The 27,507-nt window shown below is 37.8% G+C and overlaps 1 protein-coding gene across 1 annotated transcript; it reads left to right on the forward strand.

Moving 5' to 3' along the window:
- The first annotated feature begins 6,585 nt into the window (after window positions 1–6,585).
- On the forward strand, window positions 6,586–26,756 carry LOC107718863 (puromycin-sensitive aminopeptidase-like). The gene is made up of 23 exons (XM_016526097.1): window positions 6,586–6,922; window positions 9,529–9,613; window positions 9,868–9,945; window positions 10,150–10,271; window positions 12,804–12,911; window positions 13,324–13,524; window positions 14,352–14,448; window positions 14,534–14,567; window positions 14,809–14,923; window positions 16,093–16,257; window positions 16,498–16,602; window positions 16,866–16,926; window positions 18,038–18,147; window positions 19,057–19,120; window positions 19,230–19,369; window positions 19,513–19,647; window positions 20,524–20,743; window positions 22,859–23,001; window positions 23,486–23,542; window positions 23,631–23,738; window positions 24,319–24,474; window positions 24,598–24,645; window positions 25,461–26,756. The coding sequence occupies exons 1-23, from the start codon at window positions 6,641–6,643 to the stop codon at window positions 25,605–25,607; spliced, it is 2,781 nt and encodes a 926-aa protein (XP_016381583.1). The 5' UTR covers window positions 6,586–6,640; the 3' UTR covers window positions 25,608–26,756.
- The last annotated feature ends 751 nt before the right edge of the window (window positions 26,757–27,507 follow it).

Genomic DNA, 27,507 nt, shown 5'->3' on the forward strand with positions numbered 1-27,507 from the left:
TATATATATATATTAAAGTGTAAATCAATTTACTAAATAATGTAAACTTGACTGACTGCTTCATGTCCACTTTAACAGAATGTTAACCAGCATTGTAATGCTTAAATATGATCAATTAATGTTCAGTGCCATGAAGATTTTAAGAAAAAGCAGACGATTTCAAACTCATTATGCTCATCGTTGTGAGATTGTGTGACTGCGCTGAATTTGCCTTCGATCCAGTTGCAAATAGGTTAATGTAAACAATGCAGGTAGGATTCGTTTATGACACAGTGATAGGCTACACCTGAATATTTTCCGCATAGTTCATAAATCCAAAATTGTCGAGCAGATAACTTACTGTGCAAAGTATTCGCCCTGTGAATCTCAACGTCCTTTTCACTTGAAAACAGCGTTTTACTTTCTGTTTAATGTTCTGCTTTCGGTTTATAGGAATATTCTCCAGCTATCTGGGAAAGCTTAAAACCAAATTCACCGCGTCTACACGCGCGACGCGACTAAAGGCAGTAATCTTTCTACACTGGATGCGGCGCGACACGACGCGAGCGACAAATCTCCGGCAGTAAATTGATGCCTCATTCTATTAATGACGTACAGACATAAAGGAAAATTAATTTGCAACGGGCGCTCGTCCAGCTTGTCTAGTCCAATGTAGACAGTTCATGGCCCAGAGGATCCTGTAAAATCTGTTCCTGCCACAAGAAGACCAGTGGCGGTTCGTGGGTTTAAAAGGGGTCATATGCTGCGATTTCAATTTTTCCTTTCTCTTTGGAGTGTTACAAGCTCTTGGTGCATAAAGAAGATCTGTAAAGTTGCAAAGACTAAAGTCTCAAATCCAAAGAGATATTCTTTATAAAAGTTAAGAGTCAGCCACGCCTACCTAAAACGGCTTGTTCTAACACGCCCCCACATGTCTACGTCACTATGTGGGAAGATTTGCATAACGCGCCCAAATGTTCACGCAAAGAAAGAAGGCATAACTTTTATTCTTGCTCTAGTATTGTTGCCGCCGCCATGTCGTGAAGGCACTGTGTTTCGTTATGAAAGTGATTCGTCATGCCACTGGGGTCTGCTTCGTCATGCCTAGAGCTGATCCGTGCTGGTTGCTGAGGAAAATGGCTTTTTGGTTGCTTTTAGTCAGAAAACGTAAAGAAAACGACACACATACAGCAAGATAATATAATTTCACTTGAAGAATAAGGACCATCCCTTCTTAAAAGTCTGTGTTAAAAGAGAGCTGCCTGTTGCGCAATTTAATTAAGCGCGACTGCTGTAGCCTATATCCAGCTTAGGCGTGTTTTCCCTATTTTTTTATTTGTATATATACTGTTTGAATGACAGCTTGGTAAATCTGTTGGTGTTCAAATATTCAAGATCGCTACTCATCATAAGTACTTGGTACATTATCAGCGCAGCGGGAGACGTTCAAACTAATATCACGCAATTTACGTCTCTATGATGATTGGTTGATATCAGAAGGGAGGCTAGCCTCCTCTACGAGGTTTCTTTTCTCAACACTCCTCAGTGCTGAAAGTAAACACTCGATGGCGATTGGCTAATTTTTTTTACCAAAGGAGGCACGAGAGCTCAGCTCTCCCCCGGCCTTCCCCTCCCCTTCTCTATCATTAGCAGTTGTAATTACATCAGCAGATTCGGCACATTCGCGATAGAAAAGCAGCATTTTCCAACTTCATTAACAAGTTATGGTATTACAGCTGTGAAATTACAAACAAAAAATACACATTCTGAGACATACTTAGATTAATTTATACTTAAGTTATACTTAGGTTAGTTTAATTTAACATTAAATCGTCCTCCTCCCATTTTCACCTCAAAATTTTGGGGAAGCTGTGCCTCCCCTGCCTCCCCCGACGAGCTGCCACTGAAGAAGACAAGAATTTTGATGATCTTTTCGGAGATTAGAACTTTGGAAATGTACTATCACACACTCTTGAAAATATACCAAAGATATTTAATAAAAATGATCTAGGGTGACCATATTTTAGTTTTCCAAAAAGAGGACAGTGGGTACGGGCCGTGCGGGGGGCTGGGGTGTGGTTGGTGGTTAAAGTAATGCCGAAAGCACCCAAAGTAGCGCAATCTCAAATATCAAAACTCAAAATATGTAATTTCCATACCTAATATACATATTTTACAGTCACTGTTATGCATATTGATCATAAACACAGCTAAAAAGCTTCCTACCAGTGGCCCTTCTTCACAAAACTTAACATCTAGCACAGTTTTATCATAGGTAGAATGCTAAATGTTTCAATACAAGCTTTTCAGTCCAATGTAATTTATGCAACATTTCAAACCTTTAACCAGGACCAGCCCTGACCAATTTGGTGCCCTAGGCAAGATTTTGGTGCCCCTTGCATCGCAGCCAATTCCACCACCGATCATTCACACAGAAACTGCATAGCTATAAAATAAAATAAATAATCTGACATTAACTCAACTAGCTTTTTAAATTAGAGAACTTTATCGTCCAAAGGCGGCTACAAAACTAACATTTAAGTCTTAATTTCTTCATTTCAGACATTCATAAATTTAGGGATGCACTGATCTTAACTTTTCATGGCAGAATCCAATACTGATTTTAATGTATTTTATATATATAAAAAAAAAGACAAGAAAGAATGAAAATATGAGTAGGAAGAATATGGTTAGTTGCTTCATTTTATTTTGATCTAAATTAGACTGTATAATTTCAAAACCTGAATCAAAAACAGAATGGTTTGACTTTAGCTTTGTGAAATTAGGCTACAAAAAACATAAACAGCAGATGGGCTGAATGAAAATGCAGATTCACTCTCTGTCAGCAGGTGGCGCTTAAGGAACAGCAGTGATGCATTGTAAACACTAAATGCATTATACAGAGGCAAGATGAAAGGAAAATACCATCTAACTGTTTCTTAAGACAGTCAGTTCCCCTCAGAGATACATTCATACTTTGCACATCGTGAACTGTGAGCTTGCTCTGCCTGCTAATTTTCTCCTCTTTGTGTCTCTGGCCTCTAACGCCGTTTACAGACTCTGGAAAAAAAAAAAACAGATCGGTGCATCTCTGCTCAAATTCAAATATTAAACTGCTTTTATTTTGGTGGTTTGCCAGAAAATAAATAAATGCGCTGCATGTTTCAGAGTGGAGCGCTGCGTGTCATGGGCTGCACTCGAACACATTGAAAACTGCAGCGCATAGGTATTTTTATTTAATTTAATCACTGCCTTCACGATATGACTATGGCATTAAGCCATAATGCAATATCGATTATATGTCGATATATAGTGCACCCCTAATTAAAATAATATTATTTAATAATAATAAAAATAAATAAAAAACCTTAACACATTTGGGCGACCCTATAGCATTTGCCTATTTCACCTATGCGATGGGCTGGAGTTGTGCCCAATTCTGGCCCCTGCCAGATTATTACCCCCCTAGTACTGGTAGGTTTAGGGTTAGGTGTGGGGGAGGGGTTAGGATTAGGCAATCAGATAGCGATTTCAAGGAGAGGGGTAATAATTTGGCAGGGGGTCGAAAACGGGCACAACACCGGCCCTGCACCCACGGGGGGAAATCAAGTCATGGCAACAGTTTAAAAGTAGCCAAATTCCATGAAAAGAAAAAAAAAAAAACGCGGACTTGACAACCCTGCATCCAACACGAGCTGCAGGAGTCAGATTTGACTGATCACGGGTTGAGAGGAGAGATGGCTAACAGACCATGCTGGACAGGCCCGGATTGGCTAATCGGGAGCACCGGGAAGATTCCCGGTGGGCCGGTCTGTTTTTTTGGCCGCGAGGGCCGCGGTGTTGTCATGCCACTAGGGTTGAAATATGGATGCTGTCCACTGATCTATAATAGATATTATATATAGATCAGTGATGCTGTCCCTAGACTGCCTGCACTCATAGCAGCCCCACTCTTTTTATTTATAATTTTCTCGCAGCCCATATTATTATTTTCACCAGACCATATCAATAACAAATTCTCAATTGATAATTAATCATTCTTTTTGCGCAAATCATTGTTTTATTTGTGAAGTAGCCGTTTAATCCTCTGCCGGCTCCCGCTTCACAGCGAGCGGGTCTCGCGCTGACGGCAGTTCCCTTCACCGTCCGCGTTTTGATTCAGTTTGGGCGAATGCAAACAACTTATTGATCATGAGCCCAACATTCAATCTACCTGAGGGAAGACGTCTTTCATTGTAATGCAGTTAAATAGAGAGAGCGAGAGAATTTTTTTTTTTTACTTCTAGCGTATTTTTGGACCTCATTGTTGAAGCAGACTACAAATCCAAGCACCAGAAGCAGCCCACACTCTCTAACTGGACACAGTCCTCACATGGCTCTAATACAAAAACGCACACTAATGGCGACTGTAGAAAGCAAAAGCTGAATCCCGCCCGGACATTTTGGGCTATTTAGAAATCCTGGCCAGACGCATTTTTTAAGGTCCAAAAAGAGGACATGTCCGGGAAAAAGAGGACGTATGGTCACCCTAAATTATGAAGTTCTCTCTGCTCCACGGCTAATGGCAGTCTAGTGTTCTGCTGTGCTGCACTAGAGGTCGCAGTGAGCACTAGATTGAGGAGCAGCGCTGATGCTCGCAGCTCTCGTCGGGTGCAGTGGCGCGCGCCTGTAATCCAAGCTGCTGGGAGGCTGAGGCTGGCGGATCGCTTGAGTTCAGGGGTTCTGGGCTGCAGTGGACTATGTCGATCGGGTGTCCGCACTAAGTTCGGTATCGATATGGTGCTCCTGGGGGAGCTCGGGACCACCAGGTCGTCTAAGGAGGGGTGAACCGGCCCAGGTCGGAGACGGAGCAGGTCAAAGCCCCCGTGTCGATCAGTAGTGGGGTCGCGCCTGTGAATAGACACTGCAGTGCAGCCTGTGCGATACAGCGAGACTCAGACTTTTGCGTTGGTACCTGCATGTGGACTAACGTTACCAGCGAAAGAAAGATGAATTATATTATTAAGAATTCAATGATAATCAAATCTTTTATGATTAAGAATTCAATGATAATCAAATCGTTTCACTCTTACTTGTCAACTCCAGATAATGACATTGTCTCACTTTCAAATTTGTAACCTTTTTTAAACTTTATATCTTTTCAGCAGCGGCGTTTGCGGCGTTGCACTTGTTTGTTACCACAAGAGGCACTACTGTACGTCGTGTCAAATGACTGGCGCTATATCGCCTCTCTCTGGAAGATATGTGATATTTCTGTTCATATTCAGCGTCTGCATTCTATGACCAGCTGGAGGCGCTGTTGAGGCCAATCGGACTTTTCTCAAGAACCGTGCTCTGAAGTATATAAACAGTCTTATTTATACTGAGATGGATAATAATAAATGTGTTTAACATTTTAAATGTTCCTTGACTGGCAATGGCCCAATGTGTTATGTCAGAAGAGACACAAGAGAGGCTCACAAATAATTCCTATTTGATTACTCTAAAGTAGAGGTAGTTCTCAGATCTGTTTCAGTTATATCATCCTAAAGATAATTTATAGATAGCATATTAGTATAAAGTGGCATCTTCACATTTATATTAGACTAATGCAAATCGTGCATGAAGATTTCACGACTAAATGATAGACTACTTTTAGAGTTGTGGACAAAAGCGTGAGTAAATAACATTCAGTGTAAAATTCAATGATATTCTAATCAAAACCCGTAAAACATTGGCCGTGGCGCGCCCTCTATAGATTGAATTTATATATTGCATATGAAGCTGAAGCTTTTTCTGTTCTCTCGCTGTCTGTCCGAGAGAAGTCCAATTCATTTCGACGATTCGATTCCTTTGAACAGTTCATTTAAAGGAATCCGTTCGAAAGCGGATTAAGCTCAATTTGCGTCATGACGTGGTATTACATGCTTTGTGTCTAAACCATAGACTGTATAAAAACAGGTCTAAACTCTAAAACTAAACACTTAAATAAAGCCATATGTCGGCACACATTGCTACTATTACGTTTTGTAGTGCCTTTTTAATTTCTTGCAGCCATGATTCCGCTCATAAAAACAAATTCATTTAGACCTTTAATATAATTTGCATTTACTACAATAATAAAATTTCTTATTGGCTAAAAAGATTTTTACGTTGTAATAAAATGTTTATTATTTATCAAAACATTTAATAATATGTTTTATTAATGTAATATTTGATCTAGCATAATATTTATTTAAAACATTTTTATTTCTGCTGTTTGACTATAAAAAATATCCTACTTTTTTGCTGCATTAGTCAAATTCCCAATTTAGTGCTGTTCGCCGAATTTTCACATCTTCTGAATTTTACTTAAGGGCGAAAGTTTTCCCCTCACAGATTTTGCACTGGGTTCAAGTTTGCCACACTGACAAACAGAAATCTGTTTGGTTTGAAAGTAACTTCTGTGTGAACTGTTAAAACTTTTATGCTATTGAAAATAGACCTTTTTCTCCTACATTTTAGGTCACTCATCGAAAAATCAGTAAACCGATTCAGTCCGATTCATGAACGACTTTCAGACGAGTTCTATGAGCCAGTTCAACCGATTCACTAAAAGCTCCGACTCCAAAGAACGATTCGGACATCGCTAACTGAAGAAGAGGGGGTTGGTACACAACGAGGACCATCTCCAACGGTTTGCATGTTGTTTTTCATGAGTTGTCGTGTGTCTCTGTCAGTCATACGGTTAGCCCTACCCCGCAATCCGACTCTAGTAGCGAAGCCCGTGTCTCCGACTCTTCGAGCAAGCAGACTCTTAGTCCGTTTTAATTCGCTCTCCAGCGTTTCGACATTATTCAGCATGCCCGAGCGGAGGCCCTTCGTGCGGTTGCCCACTGACGTCTACCCCGTCAACTACGGGCTGCGACTCAAGCCCGACCTCATCGACTTCACCTTCGAGGGCAAACTGGAGGCAGCCGTGGAGGTAATGTGAACCCGGTGCCATGCAGCCCCTCTGCCCCCTCTGGTTAGGGCCCCAATGTCATGCCATGTTCATGTTAAGCCTGGTTTTTCACTTTGCATTTTTATAACTGCTGATACTGTTGTTGCTGCTAATCTAACAAGCTACCTGCTAGTGAACCAGACAGAGGCTTTACACACCACGTCTTTCACATGTATATGTTCCAGCATGTTCGAATTTGGTTATTTAAGGTTAAATACTTAAACCTGCTGTCCTCTGAGGTCTGCCTCTCGCAATAAAGAGAATTAAGCAGTTAGTTGCCCCGCAAGCTAAAGCGCTATCTGGCGCCACACTGCTAACCACGTTAGCCTGCAGGACTGCTGTCATAAAGCACGTAAATACAAACACATATGTCGTAATTTAACCGCCTTACAGGTTATAGTTTTCAGGTACGTGGCCGAGACGGCGAATCAGTCCCGTCTACAAGCTCCTGAGTCACTCTGAGCCTGTCTGACAGTTTACATGATACTTTATAGCTTACTATAATCACAGTGTAGTGCCCGAGGAAACAGTAAGGCGCAATATGGACTTTGTGACTTAAAATAATGCACTTCCATATAAAACCTCCAAAATATGGGGTTCATTAAAAGTTAATTATTAGTTTGGTACGTCTTTCATACTGATTAAATGCAACATATCTGTCTATATCTGTATCTAGCTATCTTTATATATATACACACACATACATGCATACAGATGTATATATCTGTCTTTATCTCTCTCTCTCTCTCTCTCTCTCTATATATATATATATATATATATATATATAGTTTGATATATATGTATGGCATTTTTATCAGTGTGTGTTATCAGTACAATCACAGCAGTTACTACTGGGTAAATTACTGTGGTTGATGGTGTAAACAGGCAGAAGACGGTAGAGGACAATGCGGGCCAGATGTGACGAAATTTAGGTCCGGTCTGCGTAAGATTGTTTGTGGAGCCTTTTTATAGACCAACAGCTTTACATGTTAAGTCATGTTGTACCCCAGTCTAATGAAAGTCGCCTTGTAGTTGATGTCGTGATGCCAAAACTTATTGGAGCATGAGATTAACTACGTCCCCCACAATGCCATACACATCATGACCCTCATTTGGCTTACATTTATGAACACCATTAAAATAGCCTACTGCTAGTGGCTGCCTGTTGTCACATGACCAGTGAGTGTACTCTTGCATCCAAGTCACATCCAGCATCAACAAGCCACATGTGCTCTCTAAAGCTTCACCTTGGCAGATTCAAGCCTCTAAGCACAATGTGTATCATTATTTGGGATCTAATTCACTGAAAATGAAGTGTGATAATAGTTCAGTTGAGGGATAATTAAAACAGTGGATTTACTGATTCTGGGATGTATTTGTCTGTGAAAAAACTAGCTTATGGACATGAGGAGAGCCTGAAAGCTATTGATCGACCCGGGAAAGTTTCACTTCAGCATTATGCAATAAATGCAGTCTTAAACAGCCTATTGCAACATAAGAGGCCATGCAAACTGTTGTTCTTTTTATTCATAATCTGATTATATATGCACACGTCAGAATTTCATAGCAGCAGGAGATGGCCCTTGAGCCTCAGCAAAGCCGCGAGGATTCAGGCGTTTCTTTTTCCATGTGCGTCGTATTTGTTCGTACTCCTGGAGATTTCCTACAACAAAACAGGAAACGGGAAATTGTATGTACTGTGATATGAGCAAAGATAAAAACGGCTGAAGTAGTGATCCCAAGACACATAGGGTTCTTTCACTACCATTCGAAACTTTAAAGATTTTTTTAGTGTTTTTACAAGAAGTCTCTTATGCTCACCAAGGCTGCATTTATTTGATCAAAATACAGTACAACAGTAATATTGAGAAAAATTATTAACATTTTAAATTAGTTGTTTTCTGTTTTAGTATGTTTTAAAATGTAATAACTTTCCTGTGATGCAAAGCTGAATTTTCAGCATCATTACTTCAGTCTTCAGTGTCACATGACCCTTGAGAATGCTGATTTAATATGCTGATTTCTTGTTATTATCAGTCAATGGTGAAAACAGTTGTGTTGGTTAATATTTTGGAAACTGATACTTTTTTTTTTTTTTCATCTTTGATGAATAAAAAGTTCAAAAGAACCGCATTTATTTGAATTAGAAATCTTCTGTAACATTGTAAATGCTCCGAAATGTCACTTTTGATCAATTTAATGCATCTTTGCTTAATAAAAGTTTTAATTAATTTTTTTTTTTTTTTGTACTGACCCCAAACTTTTGAACGGGAGTGTATATAATTTTAAACTTTGAGGTTAATTTATCTTTTTGTGTCGGAGAAAGAGGCTGGTTCAGTTTTTACTGAATCAGGAAGAATTTTCCTGCTGTGATTGGCTCTACTGTATGTAGGTGACATGAGATTGTTCCATTTTTATGGCTGTTATCTGATACAGTATGAAACAAAGGAAGGTTTCCAGCTAGCGAAAGGCAATGAAGTGTTGCTAGAAAAGAAACCACAAACACAAAACACTGAAAACTGGGGATCATGAAACAACCGGACCCATTTAAATGTTAAAACTGATCCCTGTGTCATTGTTCTTGACAGGTTACACAAGGGACAAACCAGATTGTGATGAACTGTGCTGATATAGACATAATTACTGCTTCTTTTGTGCCTGAAGGGGGGGAAGGTGAGTGCGAAACTCTGAAAACCAACCGTAATCCACATTTAGTTGATGTATTTGCTTGACTTTTGCCTGATTGCTGGTTCGACCTGCATTAAATGAGAAGGTGAGTGCGAAACTCTGAAAACCAACCGTAATCCACATTGAGTTTATGTATTTGCTTGACTTTTGCCTGATTGCTGGTTCGACCTGCATTAAATGCTTTATAGTCTGGTTTATTTTTAGGATTAACTGTGCTCATTTTCTCCCCGTCCATTTAGAAATTAACGCTACAGGATTTAACTATCAGAACGAGGATGAGAAGGTGACCCTATGTTTCCCCAGCATTCTGCAAAAAGGTAAAGACTTCCTAAGCTGTCCTGGAAGGAGACTGCTGCTGTCATTTCAACAATCTCTGTGTAATTATTTGCTATAGTGGGTTTATTGTCGCATTGAGGTGGCTTGAACAGCTTCCTGTTAAAAGATGAATGGGCCTTCCTTGCTCTGTCCTTCTGTTTTATGTGCCTTTTGTTTTTTTTAATCATGGGCTTCTTGTTTTTCAGGGTCGGGATCATTGAAAATAGACTTTGTTGGAGAGCTCAACGACAAAATGAAAGGCTTCTATAGGAGTAAATACACGACTCCTTCGGGAGAAAACCACTATGCTGCCGTCACACAATTTGAGGTAAATTCATATCAGAGTACTTGATTCATTCATTTCTTTGCTCGTTCGCTTTCTCTGCCACTGTTTGCTTTAGCCCTGTCATTTGTCATGCCCCCCTCTCGCTCTTCCTGCTCAGTCATTCGTTTTCCTCTGAGATCTTGACCATTTCTCTCAACAAAGACGAATTCACATAATCATTCAGCATATGCTTTTATACTTGCAAATGAGGAAAAACAAGCAATTTATTATACAGGAGCTGATAATGGAGAAGTAAAATTGTAGTAGAATTAAACCTGTTACATAATGTGTTGCTTGGCCTTTGATAACATGCGTATTGTACCATTTTAATATATTTGTGTGTTCCACTATGATGCTTATTTTACAAATCCATTAAAGTAATTTAGATACTCCAGCTTATTATATTTGTACTTGATAGATTTTAATGTGGGCGGGACTATTAACTGAAAGTTTAGCCTCTTAACTTGAGCTTTGGTTGAAGTTAACTTAATCAGGGCTCAATGATAAGGATGTTCCTGCTGGCTCGGGGCCAGTTTGAGAGTTGATGGAAAAGTAATTGGCCCTTTCGGTTTAGTGCTGCGTTGCCACTGAAAAATGTACATGCATTGATCTTGTACATCCGTTTTTATGCCTGGCCAAGCCTAAATGTTTGGTTTTCGGTGATGTAATCTACACTGTTGTTGTACGTTTTGCTGATTTATTTGTCTGCAAGCCTGGTAATGTTATCTAGCTGACTAACATAGAAATTGCAAAAAAATACTTTTTATAGTCAGTCTTGTTATGTGTGTTAAGTAATCAGTTATTGCACATTTTCTAAAAAAGGACCAAAAAATTATAACCAAAACATTTATATAACAGCAGTAATATATAATAATAATTATTATTTATTTATATATATATATATATATATTAGAGCCTGACCGATATATCGTTTTGCCGATATTATCGGCCGATATGAGCCTGCCGTGATCGCGGCAACTCAGTCAATGCTGGTGTTTATACCGGCCGCGCCCCAGAACTCATGCTTATCACATCAGTCACATCGCGCGACGCGACAAAATACAATAGAATTCTATTGTATTTTGTTGCGCCGCACCGCTCGCGTCCGGTGTAGAATAGAACCCATTATAATCAGTGATGTTGTCTACACTGGATGCAGTAAACTGATGCCTCGTTCTATTTATGACGTGCTGACATAAAGTCTCATCATATTCGTTTGCTACATTAGTTGGGCCCTATGATTTCCACGATGCAGAAAACATGGACGGAATCGCAGAATCCAGTCATAAAAACGGAATTTACTGTATAACGCGGAATTTCATGGAATTTGTCTTATTTTTGATGAATAAATAAAAAACAGGTCAGTACATATAGACTGCAAAAAGACTTATTTAAATACGAATGTTCTGCATGTTCATTTGATTACCAGAAAATACACAACACAGAATTTGTGAAAAAATATTATTCATTATTATTATTTATTCATTTTAGTTGTTTACATTTGGAAAAGCTGTGCTTCCTGCATAAACCTGCCCCTGTTGGTTTTGCAGTAGCATGCTTGCCCTACACAGTTATCTTGTTTCATTTCTTATTTCAAGTTATAAATATTTTCTTCTATTTGTGTTTGTTATTTATAATAAGTGAAGTTTACTGTTAAGTGCACGGACTCATTTTGAATTTCGAATAATAAAGTTTATTGTTAAATTGTTGTCCAAACTTTTGACTACACTGTACTATAATATAACCTACACATAAAGAATATCAGCTGATATATCTATATCGGTCTTTTTTTACTCCCTAATATCGGTATCGGCATCGGCCCCCAAAAAACCCATATCGGTCGGGCTCTAATTAATATATGTATGTATGTATGTATGTATGTATAAGATTAAAATAAATTTTTTCAAATAATAATATAACTTTTTTTTTGTCACTGGGCCAGTAAAAATTTTGGCAGGGCAAGTAATTAATAATGTTTTTGCCATTGTTTTCCAGCAAAGGTGTGTTTGATTTAAGAAAAACCTAACCAAAATGTTTTGTGAAATTGTAACGAATAATAAAAAATAAAAAAATTGCTATAAATAAAAATGTACCTTCTTTTAACACTGGGCCAGTGAAAATGTTGGCAGGGCAATGTTTTGGTTTTAGGCCTAGTGTTTACTAGCAAAAGTGTGTTTTGTTTATGGAGTTATATAACGGCTATATATTTTCCAGCTTGTTTCACTTTCTTTTTAAAAAATGAAGAAAAAAACTGGCAACCAAAATGTTTTGTGAATTTGATGAAGAATGAAACAAAAATAAGAAATGCACTGCGTAAAAATACAACAAATTATTTTGTCACTGGGCCAGTGAAAATAAAAATAAAAACTGCTGACCTGACTGGGCCATAAGAAAAAAAAAGAAAGAATCAGAATAGAGTGCTTTTGTGCGTCTGTGGTTTTTGATGCCATGCAAATATCCTGCACGTGTATAAATCACTGCAACCCACGCTAACCCTGAGTCCTCTCTTCCCATCTCGCTGTCTCTCACCTCCAGGCCACGGACGCACGTCGAGCTTTCCCTTGTTGGGACGAACCCGCTATCAAAGCCACTTTTGACATCACCCTTATCGTCCCAAAGGACAGAATAGCCTTGTCAAATATGGTATGTGTCAATTTTTTTTCTTTCCCTCTGGAAACAAACGTCCCTAAATGACTTGATTCACATTACTGTCAGACGTGTGCTTTATCTAACACAGGCCCAGAGGCGTTGTGCCTCCCCTAGCCGATGTACATTCTCTGAGTCATGACACTTACGGCACACAAGTTTTGACCTGTGACGTGTACCAGTCGCATTCCTTCTTTCTTTTGAAAATGAATTTTGTACCACTGTATTGCTTTAATAACCTCTACTACTGGTTTTTATCATTCTTAGGAAGTTATTTGTTTTTGTGGTTTCATCAATTTACATGTAAAGTGAGCAACCACAGTTTATTTACATGTCAGTCAAACTGCCCCTTCCACACTGTGGCCAAAAAAAGCTGCAAATTTAACCTGACTTTCCTATTTCTGTGCAGAATGTTGTTGATCGAAAGCCATATCCAGAGGATCACAGTCTGGTGGAGGTGAAGTTTGCCACTACACCCATCATGTCCTCCTACCTGGTGGCGTTTGTCATTGGCGAGTATGACTTTGTGGAGAGTCAGTCATCAGATGGTGTGACGGTCCGTGTGTACACACCTGTCGGAAAGGCAGAGCAAGGGAAATTTGCACTGGAGGTATGAGAACTGCTCTCTCAGTTTGTGACTGTTTGCATTTTTTGGCATATAAAATTTAAATTGGTTTAGATATTTGTAGTCCAAACAGCAAAACCACATGAAAGCTGATTTTTTTACAGACCTAATAATATTTTTAAAATGTATATTTTTAATGTTTTATTTCAAAACATCTGATTAAAATTAAAAAATATACACTACTATTCAAAAGTTTGGGGTCAGTACAATATTTTATTTATTTATTTTTTAAGAAAGTATTACATTTTTTTTCAGCAAGAATGCATTAAATTGATCCAAAAAATGAACGTAAAGAGTTTAACATTGTTAAAAATAATTTCTTTTTTAAATAAATGCTGTTGTTTTTTACTTTCTATTCTTCAAAGAATCCTGACAAAATGTATTGTGTTTTTTCAAAAAAGTATTAACATTGATAATAGAAAACTTATTTTAAATTGTAACAATATTTCGCAGTGTTTTACTGTATTTTTGATAAAGTAAATCAGCATTGGTGAGCATAAGAGACTTTACTGACCCCAAACGTTTGATCTGTAGTGTATATATATAAAACATATTATTATTGTTTTATTAATATTATTAACATTATGATGTTTATACCATAAGCTGACAATTATCATCATTTTTGGACTATAATTGATAAATGTTATATTAAAATTAAAGCTCAAAAAGAAATCGTTTTGAATGCTACACGTGAATTTAAACATCACAACATTATAATGTATAGTATTAAAAAAATTACTTAATGCTAGCTGTGGTTATAATAACACTTTCATTGTGAAAGTGAAAAACGTTTTTATTTTTATTTTCTTCAGGTTGCTACAAAGACCCTTCCATTCTACAAAGATTATTTCAGTGTTCCTTATCCGTTGCCTAAAATTGATCTAATTGCTATTGCTGATTTTGCTGCTGGTTAGTGTCATTTTCTTTAAATATTAAACATCTCATAGACATTGTTATATTCAGTTTTAACCTTTGGTGCTCTTGCGTCCTGTAGGTGCCATGGAAAACTGGGGCCTTGTTACTTACAGGTGATTTTTAAATTAAATGATTAAATGGCAAACGTAAGAGTTGATCAATCAACATTGAAACCCAGAACCTTGTGCTTTTTGAAAGCAGCCATTCAGGAGAACCTCATTAATATTTAATCTATCTTGGTAGCATGTTAATCCCCAGTCATACCTGAACAATATGAACCACATTATGTTCTGCGCTCTGTTCTTATGCATTTTTTATTGGCTTTTTTTACATTTTGTGTTCATCCCCTCACAGGGAGACTGCTCTGCTGATTGACCCTAAGAACTCGTGTGCGTCGTCCCGGCAGTGGGTCGCCCTGGTAGTCGGCCACGAGCTGGCACATCAGTGGTTTGGGAACCTGGTTACCATGGTGAGTGTTCAGATGTCCAGTGTGGTAGGTACGCCACATAGTTTTTGTAGGTCACAGTTAGGGCTGAACGATTAATTGCATTTGCGATAATATCGCGATATGAAAAAACTCGATTTTTCAATCGCAGAGGCTGCGATTACACTGTCACGTGACACGCCAGAGTAAAGAGGTGTGTTCGACTTGAAGATCAGATCGGTGTATGACATCAAAGTACGGTGAGTGAGAGAAAGCATAAGGAGACGTCCGCGCTCTCTTATAGCTCTGGCAGTACTTTGATGACACACCCATCGGTCTAAGCAGCGCTGCTTCAAGTCGAGCGCGGGCCATCAGCAGAAAAATAAAAAAAATAAAACAGTAAACAGCCAAAGGACGTAACTTAGAATGGGAGATGCACCATGTCTATACCGGACGCTACAGTTGACGCGTCGCGCCGCAACATCTCTACATTGGACACGACAAAGCGACCGTTGCAAATCATTTTAACTTTGTGTCGGTACGGTCAGTACGTCATAAATAGAACAAGGCATCAGTTTTTTATAGGTTCAAAGGGGGGCTTGACCAAAAAAGTTTGAGAACCACTGGTCTAAAGTTAACAGACAGTGTTTAAAAAGTGCAGTCCACATGTTTACATATGTTTATTACAGTGACTTTGAATGACCTAGTGGTAAAGCAACAGATTTGTTTTTATATTTCTGCAATCTACTTTAGTTTGTGTGATTTGTTACTGACTTTCATATTAATGTTTACACCAGGCTTATTTGTCAGTGCTTTATGTTGTCATAATTATTACATGCTTACAAGGTTGGAAGTTCAACAAATCAGTCAATATACTGTGATTGTAGTTGTTAAATAAAAATGTCATTCATATCAATTCATGCATCACCTAATTTCATCGTAACATATAGGCCTGGCCTACAGAAAAGAACATTTATGTTTAATCTATCTAGTAGTGTGTTGGTCATACTATACAATGATTTATAGCTTGTCTTTGTTGAATAATAAAGAACATAAAGAGCTTTAAAAAATAATTGCATATTAAATCGCAATCGCAATATTGGTAAAAAAAAATCGCAATTAGATTATTTTCCAAAATCGTTCAGCCCTAGTCACAGTGGTATTTGAATGTAACCGTGTTATTCAAGGTGCTGAGAAAATGTCTGTTGCTGCAGGAATGGTGGACTCATTTGTGGCTTAATGAAGGTTTTGCATCTTGGATCGAGTACCTTTGTGTGGACCACTGTTTCCCTGAGTACGACATCTGGACCCAGTTTGTATCTGCGGACTACACTAGAGCTCTGGACCTGGATGCGCTAGATAACAGCCATCCTATTGAGGTCTGCAACAGATGAGTGCATCTCTCTCATTACCCCCGATCTCACAGTGTGTGTCTCTGGTGTTTGTTGCTTTTAAGTGTTTGTGTGGATAGCAGGAAGTTTTGATTTGCACTTTGTTTGTCAGTCTGTTTGTTTACTCAGCCATATCACTTACAGCATTTAAATTCCAGACCCAGATTTAGCCTGATGAAATATTGATCTCTGAGTCATGTTTCAGAGCGCGTGTGTTTTAAATCGTAGGTTGATGTCGGACACCCTTCAGAAGTGGATGAAATATTCGATGCCATATCATACAGCAAAGGGGCCTCTGTCATTCGCATGCTGCATAACTACATTGGCGATGAGGTGAGAGTTAACGTTAAGCCAGCTGCAGAGAGACATTCACAGTGTAAATCTGTCAGACAGGTGGTCGATGTGGGTCCCCCAGGAGTATGTATGGAAAGACGTGTTGCTCATCTGTCCATTGTGCTGGAGTCTATGATGTTCTGGCATTTGGAATCTGATAGATGACCAGCCCTTGTTAATACTGACTTCTAGATTAATTTACAGTTCTTTACAGTTTTGGTTTTGAATTGATCTTGAAATGATTGAAATGATCTTTCTTTTAGGATTTTAGAAAGGGAATGAATGCTTACCTTTTGAAGTTTCAGCACAAAAATGCATCTACTGGTAAGTTATCGCGACAGTCTTTGTGTAGATTAAGCTTTGACCCTCTAATAATTTTTATCTTGGTGATTAAACAGCCTAATGACCTTGTGAGCCTCCTTATTACAGTGTTTAAGCTTATTATGATTATACATGTAACTGCCTCTTCACAATTATTTGAAATCCAAATTTTGTTGTAGAATTTTTAGATATCTTATAGTTTTTAAATTTTAATAAGGCGGCATTAAAAAACAAACAAACAAAAGTTGTTTGATGTAATACATATACCCAAGTCACCATCCTACATTTTTCTTTTGCAATAATCTGTTACACTCGGATGTGCATTACTTTATGGAAGAAAACATCTGTCACTACTTCCATTTCATTGCAACGTTAGATATGAATAAAAGAGTTCTTAAAGTCTGTGTGTTATAGGCTTAGGCTGTGTTTGACATGAACAAAACTCAATTTTGTAAATCACAATTATTTTTATGACAGTTGCTCATCAGTCTAAACTGATAATTGTGACAGTCCTAGCTTGCAGTGTGTTTTAGACAGAGTGACCTGTGTATCATTTTCACTGGATAAATGTGGGATGGTGTTTCTAACATTCAGTGTTTAGCTTGATCTTCATCTGCATTTCATGTTATTTTCAATGTAAAACATTTTAATACATTTTTAGAAATTATACTTATACTTTATAAATTAGAACATATCCTGGAACTCAGCACAATTGTAAAAAATATATTTAAATTTAATTTTGTTAATTAATTATAATTTTATGGATCTACACACCCAGCATTTGTAGAGTGCAGTGATTTAATCTTTTTTAATATAAAATGTAAAAAATAAATAAATAAATAAAAATAACCATTCATTTTCACTTGTGCTCAGTGTATGTAGGAAAATGTTTCCATGAGGAAATGATTTCGCATGCAGCCACAATCCGATCCAAACAACAGGGATTACAGCTGTAGTAATTACATAGTGTGTTACATTGTACATTGTTACATAGTATGTGGCGGGAGTGTTGTGGGTGTGGGTGTGTGGTCATGCACCAGTGTTGTTATTATGCTTTGTTAATTGTTGTGTAGTCAGAAATAAAGGGTGTAACATCTCTCTTTGTCTATCCCAGAGGACCTTTGGGAGTGTTTGGAGCAAGCAAGTGGGAAGCCTATTGCTGCAGTGATGAATTCCTGGACCAAACAAATGGGCTTCCCTATTATAGTAGTGGATCAAGAGCAGGTAACATTTACAAACCCATTCTCATAAACATCAGGTTTGGTTTTATTTTGTGTTTTGTTTTGATCCAACCCGGCACTGTGGGATTGTGTGTGTGTGTGGTTTTTTTGTTGTTGTTTTTTTTATCTGGATGTTTTTTTCCCCTAACACCGTGTCCTAACTACACGCGACGTGATGCCGCGACACGCGATAAAAGGTATCTTTTCCATGTTAGTCGGAGTTTTTGTCCTAACTAGCCACGACGGCGACACGTGAAATTTCTAATTTAGAAATAGTTTCTATTTCTGCGACGTCGCAGCTGGAACAACAATATAAAAAATATAGTACAGTAGATGATCTCAGGGTGATTATGTGCTTTATTCAAAGTTAAACGTGTCTAATATGAGTTTAAATATAATTTTGTGTGACCTTATAGCCATACTGAAAACAACGACAGAGTTTACCTCAGATCTTGAAAATAAATTAAAGCAAAGATGTCCGTTAAAACAGTGAACTCACTGCGAAACCAACGAGTGTATTCCATAACAAAGATAGTATCAGTCACTCAGTATGTACATTTGATGTTAAAAAGCTTTAATATTTATGAATTAGATTATAAACGTATCCATTTCGTTGCGAGTGCAGTGCGCTTCCAGAGAGGCTCCGCCTACACACGCTTCTGATTGGCTGTGATATTTGATTGATTCTGTCGCGTCGTGTCTGGTGTGGACACCCAAATTGTTTGTCGCTGGAATCTTGTCACGTCACGTGTAGTTAGGACACGGTGTAAAGTTTCAAATATAATTTAAATACCCCTCAAGGTATTAAGAAGTCTTGCTGAGATGGACTATGGGAGCATCTGGTAATAACAACTGTTGTCTTGGCAATACCAGATTTAATCAGAGCTGAAATAATTGTTTTTTTTCCCTCCAGCATGGCAGTGACCGTGTGCTGAAAATCTCTCAGAAGAAGTTCTGTGCTAGCGGACCACGTAATGGTACATGCAAAAAAGAGCAGTTAAACTACTGGATCTGCTGACTTTAACTATTTATTTATTTGTCTTTTTCTGACTCTGTTTTTCTCTAATATCTGTTTTTATATGCTAGATGAGAACTGCCCCAGTTGGATGGTTCCCATCAGCATATGCACCAGTGAGGGCCCGAGCTGCACCAAGATGAAGGTTCTGCTGGACCAGCCTGAAACCACAGTTAACGTCACCAACATTGCACCTGACCATTGGATCAAGGTCAGATTGCTGTGTTTTATGCATTTCATGGAAAAGGCTATTTATAAGTTAAATATCAATGAACTCTGAAGATTGAAATGACATAAAAGTTTGACGATCGGTCTCGTGCATTTATAAAAACATGCATATTCTTCCATATGCAGATTAATCCCGGTACCGTGGGATTCTACAGGATCCAGTACAGCTCAGCCATGCTGGAAAGTTTGTTGCCTGGTATCCGAGACCTCACACTGCTGCCTGTGGACCGCCTGGGTCTGCAAAACGACCTCTTCTCCCTGGTGAGACGCCACACATGCGTCTGAATCAGTGTTTTGCAAGTCAGAGTAGAGGCTCAGATCTCCACCTTGAGTCAAGTCTCAAGTATTGATGGTTAAGACTTGAGTGAAGTGTCAAGTTACACAGTCTTGTGGAAGTCAGGTTCTTTCAAGACTCCAACAAAAAAAACAAAAACTTTGTTAGCAAACCTGTATGGATACTGAGAAATGTTAAGTGGGCATTTTGCTGAAACGATAAAGGTGTAGAGGATGTTGTTATTTGTAATATCTATTGGAAAATTTCTGTTAATTTTTTTATAATAATGAAATATTTATATAGGACAAAAAAAATCTAATTAAAGGGATAGTTTACTTGAAAATTTAATTTCTATCATTTACTCCCTCATACAGGTTTGGAACTTGAGTTTCTTTCTTCTGCTGGCCCCCATTGATTTCAATAGTATTTTTTTTCCATACTATGGAAGTTAATTGGGACCAGCAACTGTTTGCTTACCCACATATCTTGTATGTTCAGTAGAAGAAAGAAACTCGTACAGGTTTGGAACAACTTGAGGCTGAGACAGAATGATGACTGAATTTGTATTTTTGGGTGAACTAACCCTTTAAATGTATTTTTAAAAATCTTAAAATTTGGCTAATTATAAAGTGTGTGCTTGTCTGTTTGAGTGTTTTAGTATTGGTCTTTCACTAAGCTCTTTTATAGGCTACAAATCTTTTTTTTTTCCAATGTTGCTATCTTTGTGTTCAGTGTTGCTGAAATGCTTCTTGAGAAAAGCAATTTCAACAATATCATTATTCGTTTCTGTTTCTCCTCTCTATCCATTACGACCGTCCGTTTTTAATAGTGTTGTGCTGTCTCGCTCTCTGTCGTGGCCTCAGGCTCGAGCAGGTATGATCAGTACTGTGGAGGTGTTGAAGGTGATGGAAGCATTTGTGAATGAGCCAAACTACACGGTGTGGAGTGACCTGAGCTGTAATCTGGGTGTTCTGTCCTCTCTGCTCTCACACACTGACTTCCACGAGGACATCCAGGAGTTCATCCGAGATCTCTTCACCCCTATCGGCATGAAGCTGGGCTGGGACAGCAAAACCGGAGAGGGTGAGAGCCAGAACTCACAATTCATAAAGGCATATAAACATTCTGTCATAAAGATTCACCCTCATGTCATTCCAAACCTCTTTGACTTTCTTTAATCTGTGGAACATAAAAAGATGTTATTTTGAAGAGGCCATTGACTTCCATTGTATGAACAAACACACTGAGATTTTTATGTTCCACTGAAGAAAGAAAGTCATAATTTTGGAATGTCACAAGGGTGAGAAAATTATAACAGAATTTTCATTTTTGGGTTAACTATCCCTTTAAAGGTGGCATATTCTGTACTTTTGTAGCCCATTTTCCCTACAGTCCATTTACAATCTTTGCCTAGGTTTCTTGTACTAAAACAGATTTTTTTTACACGACCAATTTCTTGTTTAAAAGTTGTTAAAAGTTGAAAGGGTGTTGATTATGTAAATGTGGTGTCATAACCATGGTGATTTCACAAGCCATTTTTTTCGGCTTTATATAGTTTGGGTTACCAAAATACAGAAGTTTTTGTAGTAGATAACAGGAACAGTGATATTGCTCTTTGCATTTTCAATACCAATTTTGATACTAATTTGAAAGGGGTCATATGATGCTTTTTTAAAGATCATTATTTTGTGTATTTGTATTTAGACTCATTTATTTAAGAAGTTACATTCATGTGAATATTAAATATAAATATTAGTAAATAAATGTAAACAATAACCATAAATAAATGTATTTATAAATGTAAAAATAGCATGTAGCATTCAAGCATTTCTTATTTAAATATAAAATATAAAGATATGTAAATATAACTACTTGAAATATGCATAAAAATTGCATGTAGCCTGCAAGTGTTTCTTATTTAAATATGCATTATATAAAATATAAAATAATTTCTTGAAGTTTGAAGTAGTAGTCAGTGTTATGGATGTTATACAGTGTTCAGCCATACATCAAGTACATTATTTGCCCACAGCCCCCGCCGTCATTTAGCTTTTTCATAGATATAAAAATATTTAGTTTGGTTGGACAACTGATGCTACATTTATAAACCGAAAGCATCTGCTCCATACAGCAGGAGTCAGATTTCCCTTATCATGAGAATAGAGTAAGGAGAGATGACTGACAAGAAGATGGTGGAGGATTTGGTGTCAAAGTGACTTTGTCTTTGTTTTATTAGTGCTGTGTTTGTGGACCACAAGCTAAGCATTTGTTTTCAAGTAAGGGGAAAATCCAATGATCTTTTATTGATTTGTTATAACACGGGTATATACAGCTGCTAACATGGCATGCAGGAATATATATATATATATATATATAATATTGAGCAAAGGGTCTGAATACTTAGGACCATGTGATATTTCAGTTTTTCTTTTTTAATAAATCTGCAAAAATGTCAACAATTCTGTGTTTTTCTGTCAATATGGGGTGCTGTGTGTACATTAATGAGGAAAAAAAATTAACTTAAATGATTTTAGCAAATGGCTGCAATATAACAGAGAGTGAAAAATTTAAGGGGGTCTGAATACTTTCCGTACCCACTGTATATATATAGTTGCAACAAAATTAGAATTCGTTCCCACGTTTGAATTAATTTGTGCCCATTTTGTAGTAATTCATTCAGTACAATGTCACAATGATTTAATAAAACGAGAGAACAAATTAAGTTGTAAGAATGAAATCTTAATTTGTGGCCACATTAAATATATTTTTGTTACATGTCACTTGTCTTTTTTTTATTATTGAAAGCCTTAGTACTGTAAATGTTTAGTATAAGCAAGTTTGTCATTGTACTGTTTTAATGTTGTGTTTTTCATTAAGAATAATAATAAATGCACCATTTTCAAGCATTAATTTTGTTCAAAGAAAGTGAAAGATGTAAAAATCTAATGTTAAAGATAATAAGCGCTACAGATCCTGAGAGTAATTGACAAATATCTTATATTGTATAATATCCATTGTAATCCGTGATGTCAGCGTTGTATTACAAACAATAATCAGTGTGAAAATTTTCTCACCATCGTATCCCTAATTTGACACAGTATTTCAGTAAACAGTTTGTGCTTGCTTGATTAGTTGTCATTCATTTGTCATGAGACACTCAAATGACGTGGCTGCTCTTCTCCCCTGTCTCTTGTTCAGGGCATTTGGACGCCTTGCTGCGGGGTCTGGTACTGGGGAAGCTGGGTAAAGCGGGGCATAAAGCCACTCTGGAGGAGGCCCGGCGGAGATTCAAAGAACATGTGGAGGGTAAACAGATCCTGCCTGCAGACCTCAGGAGTCCAGTGAGTCGTCTCGCATTTCTGCTTATAATACAGACACATTTGCATCAGTGTACCAGTGATGCACCAAAATTTGGACAACTGATATTTTGGTGATAAAAAATAAGCGTTTTTCAGATGGTGTGTGTTAAACGTCTTCGTGTTTATTTTGCGCAGACATGGATAAACTGCAACAGGTGAACATGTCAGCTGTGAGGACGCTAGTGCTGGAATAACAGTATCCAGTATCCATAACAGTTATTATTTTTGTTTAACTACATGTATTTACTATATGGTTACGGTTAGGATTAGGGTTTGGCTTAGGGTTACTTGCATGTAATTATGCATAATTAATTGTTATTATAATAGTAAGTACATATAACATGTGTAGCAAGGACACCTTAAAATAAAGTTTCACCGGACATGTTTATCAGCTGATTTTGTAAATGGTGTTCCTGTAGTGTTTATTAGTACTGGCTCAACGTAGGTGTTTCTGCATTCCCTTTAGGTGTACCTAACAGTTCTGAAGCACGGAGACAGCACAACGCTTGACACCATGCTCAAGGTGACAATTAGCACGTGTCCGAACATTACACAGCGACAGCCTTGAAGGTGCAGATAAATAAAATGCATCTCTCATGTTCTGTGTTCAGCTTCACAAGCAGGCAGACATGCAGGAGGAGAAGAACCGCATCGAGAGAGTGCTGGGAGCCATTCCCGCCCCGGACCTCATCCAGAGAGTGCTTAATTTTGCCCTGTCGGTACGCAAGTACACACACACACTTACTGTAGAAAATAGGTCAGACTGTGGAATCTTTTAAAGGGGTCATATGATGCGATTTAAATTTTTCCTTTCTCTTTGGAAGAAACACACTTTGTGAGAGTGTGAAATGTTTGAACGGATAAAGGGAACGGCAGGAAACTGTCAAGTCTTTTGGGGTGAATTGTGCCAAACCTGTCAATTATATGTCCCGATCATATTTTACACCAAAAAAGAAAGATATAAACAATTTTATATACGTGTGTGTGTGTGTGTGTGTGTATAGATATATGAAATATCTTTTAATATATCTATAATATTGTTGGATTCATCTATTATTATGTGTTTTAAAGGACAGGTATTATTTCTGTCCCTGTGATTAATGTTTAAAGCTGCAAAGCATCACTTTTCCTCAGGAGATCAATAAAGCACCATTTTCATCTCTCTCATCTTTGAATGAACATTCTCACTAGAAATCTTATCTGACACGCTCATTCTCTGAGCTCTAATCCGAGTCTGTGGGAATTAAAAACCTCCAGAAGTGTGAACAGTGACGCTGAGTGTGGCTGTGGTATTTTTAGGAGGAGGTTCGTCCCCAGGACACAGTGTCTGTAATCGGGGGCGTAGCTGGAAGCAGCAAACAGGGGCGCAAAGCTGCATGGAAATTTGTTAAGGACAACTGGGAAGAACTTCATAATCGTTACCAGGGCGGCTTCCTCATATCAAGACTCATCAAGGTGAAACAAGTGCAATACACAATTAAGATGGGAAGTACAGTAGCAGACCGAATTTATTGATTGTGAATCATGAATATATGTATGCAGTTTTAATGCGTTGTTCATTTTGTTTCTTCACTGCAGCTGACAGTGGATGGGTTTGCAATAGATAAAATGGCTGCTGAAGTTAAGGTGAGCATTGTCACTTACAAAGCCATTTTAGACAGACAATGTTGTATAATATGCATTTTCTAGTTATTTTCTGCTCTACAATATTATGTAGACTAGATACCGCACTTGGGCAGAATAGAACTTGCTTGCAAAACCATAAGGTTATAAGGTGTGTGTGTGTACCTGTTTTTCTATTCTGGTGGGGACTTAAACTTAGTGAATCATTCTAAATTTAGATTTTTTTTTTTTTGGCTAATTAATATACACTTCCATTCAAAAGTTTGAGGTTTTAAAAGATATTATTGAGCAAGGATACATTAAATTTATCAAAGTGACCATAAACGCATTTATAATGTTAAAGGGATAGTTCACCTTCAGTTGCTGGTCCCCATTGACTTCCATAGTATGGAGAAAGAAAGAAAAACTATGGAAGTCAGTGGGGACCAGCTACTGAAGGTGAACTATGGGTTTTAAAAAAAAATCTATTTTTGTTCTATTTCAAATAATTGCTGTTCTTTTGAACTTTCTATCGATCAAAGAATCTGCAGAATCACGGAAATAAATAGCATTTTTAAATATATTCAAATAAAAATGGTAATTTTAAATGTTATTTTGAATGATATTAATATTTCACAATATACCCGTTTTTACTGCATTTTAAAAAAATTATAATAATTCAAGCAAACATTTCAAACAATACCTGAAATATGTTTGTTTGGTTTTAAATTATGAAACATAGATGTACTATGATACAAATGCATGAGTTTGAAAAGAGACTAATAACCACCACAGGTTGCTGTTCTTAACAGGAATGTTGGTGGTTTTTCGGTTTTCAGAGTTTCTTTGAAAGTCATCACGCGCCAGCGGCCGAGCGCACGGTACAGCAGTGCTGCGAGAACATTCTCCTGAACGCTGCCTGGCTCAAGAGAGACGCAGAAGACATCCACCAGTACCTGCTGCAGCGGAAAGCGCCCCCCGTCTGACCTCTGACCCCTCCCTGACCTGCTCACTCACTCCAAAATGAGCATCATCTGGCTATCTTCAGCGAAAAAGGAAACGATTACAAAACTGCAACTCCATTTTAAGAATTACCCAAGAGTCGATAAAGAGAAGTGAGACTAGGAAACTGTGAGACTGTGATTCACGTAGTACCCCATTCTGCCAGTGGGAGGCGCAAGTGCACTCGAGCAGAGCAGTGACTGAAACGCAAGAGATTCTCCATGTTATTTTATGAGCTGGTAATGCATGGCACTCCTCTCTTACAATGGTATTATTACACAATCATCTCTCTTTCCTTACATTCACAGATTGAAAAAAACAAGCATGATGTTGGATATGCTCAATTTTAAATTTGTTTGTGTTTTCTTTTGTTCTGTACAAATGACGATCTCCTCCTGTTTTAATAGTAATGGCTGTATACACATTTTACCCATAATCCTCTGCGGTGTGACTGGGCAGAATGGGGGTTAAAGGTTGGGATGCACTGCTGACTGAACAGACTCTGTGGTAACGGCTCTGAATCCCATCGTTAGTAACGGTTAGGACTGAAGACGCATAAGCATGGTACTGTGTATATTGTAAACTGCGAGCATTAGTTCTGAGACCTTCAATTAATCTGAAATGTGATTATATATACATACGTATTATTTCTGATCTTTGCCCTTGTCTCCTGTACGTGCGGCACTTCCAGTGGTTTATACCTCCAGAACCTGCGAAAGAAATGAATGCAATGAATGATAAATTACACAGAAAGACATCAGAGTCATTAGCATCGGCCATGATAATGCAAAGCTGTTAAAGAAACCTTTTACAAGATGTACTGAATGATTATTTTGCTGTTGTTGAAATCAAAAATAGCATTTGGGACTCTAGTTTGGGCCCCCAAAAAAATCATGATTCTGCCTGGTTTCAAACTCAGAGGCCTTAAATTGGGAAATGATTCCATTGAAGCCGAGATGCAATGGGCTCATATTAGCATTGTTGAACATCAAACCAACAGAGAATTTAATATCAGATATGGGGCCCAACGGAGAGTTCGTGATCATCAGATTCTGTCTAAATCTTTCCCTGAAATGTGCTTTTGTTTAAAAATATGATTGATGTTCATTAAAGAAGATGAGAAAAAAGCGAAACAATGGGCACAACTGCATTGTGGGAATGCAGTGTTGGTTTTGTGCATGTAAGGTATGACTCCTCATGCTCTTATATTTGTGTGCATTTTGTAAACTATATACACATGAACATGTATCCCTTAAATGTAGACTATGCCACAGAAGGTCACACCGTTCAAATGAGTGTTTCAAAATCACATCACTTACGAATATACATGCAAATAATGATTTAAATCATGTGCAGCAGGTACAGCGGGAGGAAAGACGAGGACTTTGGTTTTATCAGCATCACAGATGCTCAGTTTTGGAAGCACAGATATAACGATGAAAGTTTACTTGTGTGTGCAGATTTTCTGTCGGGAGCTTGTGTTCACTGTGCAACATGTGAGGTTTGCATACGATGACTGAATTTGAACAGCAGACTTCAAACAGCAAAGATAGTGTCAGAGTCTGATTTCACAAGATTTTCATTGCATTATTGCCGGAGACGACATAGAAACTAGGCAATAAGCAATCACATCTGATGCAAGAGAGAAACCTTGTGCAATGGATTGCTTGCATTTATAAAGCTAATTAAAAAGACAAGTAATTCATCTGTATTCCAGCTTTACCACATTTGCTGGTAGCGTATCGAATGTTGTCGTGTGGAAAACTGGAATTCGATTGAAAATTTCACAATTGTCATGGGAAATAACATAATCGAATAAAATGGTAAATTCCTTTAGTGAATATATGTTTTTTAAGATATGCTCAGGTATGAAATATTTTATCG

The sequence above is a fragment of the Sinocyclocheilus rhinocerous genome, unplaced genomic scaffold, assembly GCF_001515625.1.
Source record: "Sinocyclocheilus rhinocerous isolate Xijiao unplaced genomic scaffold, SAMN03320098_v1.1 scaffold1595, whole genome shotgun sequence".
Lineage (NCBI taxonomy): Eukaryota > Metazoa > Chordata > Actinopteri > Cypriniformes > Cyprinidae > Sinocyclocheilus > Sinocyclocheilus rhinocerous.